The sequence below is a fragment of the Ammospiza caudacuta genome, chromosome Z (genome assembly GCF_027887145.1).
Source record: "Ammospiza caudacuta isolate bAmmCau1 chromosome Z, bAmmCau1.pri, whole genome shotgun sequence".
Lineage (NCBI taxonomy): Eukaryota > Metazoa > Chordata > Aves > Passeriformes > Passerellidae > Ammospiza > Ammospiza caudacuta.
This window is the reverse complement of record NC_080632.1, coordinates 21,989,730-21,992,293: the sequence shown is the minus strand read 5'-3', so window position 1 is coordinate 21,992,293 and position 2,564 is coordinate 21,989,730. Positions and strand designations below refer to the sequence as shown.

General features: G+C 54.1%; 1 protein-coding gene across 1 annotated transcript; it reads left to right on the top strand.

Annotated features, from left to right (window-relative positions):
• LOC131571612 (acrosin-like) lies at window positions 1-2,271 on the top strand. Its single transcript, XM_058824391.1, has 5 exons — window positions 1-62; window positions 342-554; window positions 858-1,123; window positions 1,404-1,540; window positions 1,939-2,271. Exons 1-5 carry the CDS (start codon window positions 1-3, stop codon window positions 2,269-2,271), a joined length of 1,011 nt encoding a protein of 336 aa, XP_058680374.1.
• The last annotated feature ends 293 nt before the right edge of the window (window positions 2,272-2,564 follow it).

Below are 2,564 nucleotides of genomic sequence, written 5' to 3'. Positions count from 1 at the left end.
ATGATTCTGCTGTGCGTCCTCATCCTACTGGCTCTGTGCGGGCCTGCACATGGCGCCTGTGGGTAAGTAGCCCCAGGCTTGACCTGAGGAGACCCAGGCAAAGGCTGAGGGGGCTCCCTCAGGATGCCTACTTGCCACCACTGGCCATACCAGTTTCCAAAACCCTGAGCAGAAGCCTCAGTTTATCACCAGCGCCCAGGCTGCTGGCGCCGCTTGTCTACAGGGCTCAAGCAGAAACGGGCCGACATATGCCCAGGCCTACCCACCTCTGGCCCTGCTGGCTTTGCAACCAAACCTTGTGTAAGCCTTCTCACAGGACGGTAATGACTTTCTGCTTACAGAGACACCTGTGGTCTCCGGCCCATGGGTAGTACCCTCGGCTCTACACGCGTTGTGGGTGGCTCAGATGTCCTGCCAGGGACTGGGGCCTGGGCAGGAATTGCCAGTATCCGTTGCTACTGGAACCCACCTGTGTCCGTGCATGTCTGTGGAGGGACTCTCATCAGCTCACAGTGGCTCCTCTCAGCTGCCCACTGCTTTGTCAACCGTACCAAGTAAGGAGGACCAGGGTACTGGGATATCCCCACACCACCAGTGCATGCTATTCCCATCCCATTTCCTTGCAGTGTGCCTAGCACCAGCCATTGCAGGGCCCAGCTGAGAGACTGCTCAGGCAGAAGAGTGGGCTCATGCCACTGCTTCCTAGCAGCCTCCAGCTTAACATATCTCGAGTCCACTTTCACTGTCTGTAGTTCTGTCTTTCTTCTCTGCCTCAGGAAGCAGAAGGCAGGGAAGTGCTGGGCTGTCACAGCACATAATTCTACATCCCCTCACCCCTCTCTCCATCTGCCTTCCAGCCCCCTCAGCGAGTGGGCCATCGTGCTTGGGGCCACTTCATTGGCCCAAACAAGCCCTGATGTGGAAGTGCGCCGGATTAAGCGACTGATCATGCACGAAGACTACGTTCCTCATCTTGAGTTCCATGACATGGCCTTGGTGGAATTGGACAAGCCAGTCCGGTGCAGGTCCAACATTCAGACCGCCTGCCTGCCTGCACCTTCGGTGAAATTGTCAAACATGAAAAACTGCTACGTTGCAGGCTGGGGTGACAGAATTGTAAAATGTGAGTTCCCATAAAGGACCTGTGCCCTGAGGGCATGGCTGGCACAGCAGGGGGGGGTGGCTGGGGCTTCCTGACAGCAGAGGCCAAAATGAGAGTTGGGCTGTGGGACATATGCCTCTGGAGAGATGGGCCTGACCTGCTGCCCAACGCCAGACAGCAGTGACACAGCACTCCAACAGCTCTCTAGAGGCAGAACCAAGCCGTAGGGAACGATTTCAACACACAGGCCAGGAGAATGGGCAAGGAGCTGCTGGGAACTCATTCCTTTCTCTGCTCACAGCATCAGGTAGAGATATCCTGCAGCAGGCCAAGGTTCAATACATCAATAACCAGCTATGCAACAGTAGCGAGTGGCTCAATGGGTACATCTACGACTTCAACGTGTGTGCGGGGCAGGGCGGTGTTGGCACCTGCCAGGTAGGAGCATGCTATAGTCCCCCAGTCCCAGCAGTATGGGCAGCCCCATCACACCGCCCAAGCACAGCCTAGCACCTGCTTTCCCTGGCCAGTTGCTCTCCCAGCCCCAGCTCTGCACCACCACTGGAGCTTCTGTCCTCTTTCCCATCCATGGGTCCTTGCTCAGTGAGGGTCCAGAACCCTGAAACATCCAAGCACAGGGGAGACAGAAAGCCCCCATTACAGGGGGCCCCCATCCTGCTGCCAAGGGAGTCAAGGTTCTGCAGGTCCCACCACTTGAGCAGAGCCTTGATCTGCCAGGAATGCAGTTCTGGCAGGGGCTGGGAGAGTAAAGGAGCCAGCTCTAACTGCTTTCAGGGGCATGCAAAAGCACCTTAATCCTCTCTGCTCTGCTACAGGGTGACAGTGGGGGGCCTCTTGTCTGTGAAGACAAGCGCGTTGGCGTCTTCTGGCAAATTGGTGTGACCAGCTGGGGAATAGGCTGTGCCAGACCCAAACGGCCTTCAGTCTTCGGCTCCACTCAGTACTACTACAACTGGATCTGGAAAATGTCGGGAAGGAAGCCAGTTACTCCAACAGCTACTCCAGCGCCAGCACCAACCTACACCGCAGCCCCCCAGCCGACAGTTACAGAGCCAGCACAACCCTGTCCATTTCCACGTGAAAAGCTGAAGCAATTCTTTATTATGCTGAAGGATATCTTGCAGTACCTAAAGGGAAAACTGTTCTGAACTGCAGAATGGATCACCTGCAGTTCAGGCTATAGTGGACCACAACCCTTTCCGTCAGAGTTATATTAATTTGAATTTCATTAAACTGAATTAAATGTTAAATTGTAAGCAAAAAACAAAGGATACCTGTATTTTCTGCTCTGAGAATACTCTCCATCCAAATTTTATAAAATCCTACTGGCTTGATCGTTTCCCAACAGCCCTTAACTCAGGGAACCCTTCACCCTCATCTAGGAAGAATAGGATTTCACACTCCCTTCTGTACAGATCAATGCCTTCCCTACAGATATTAA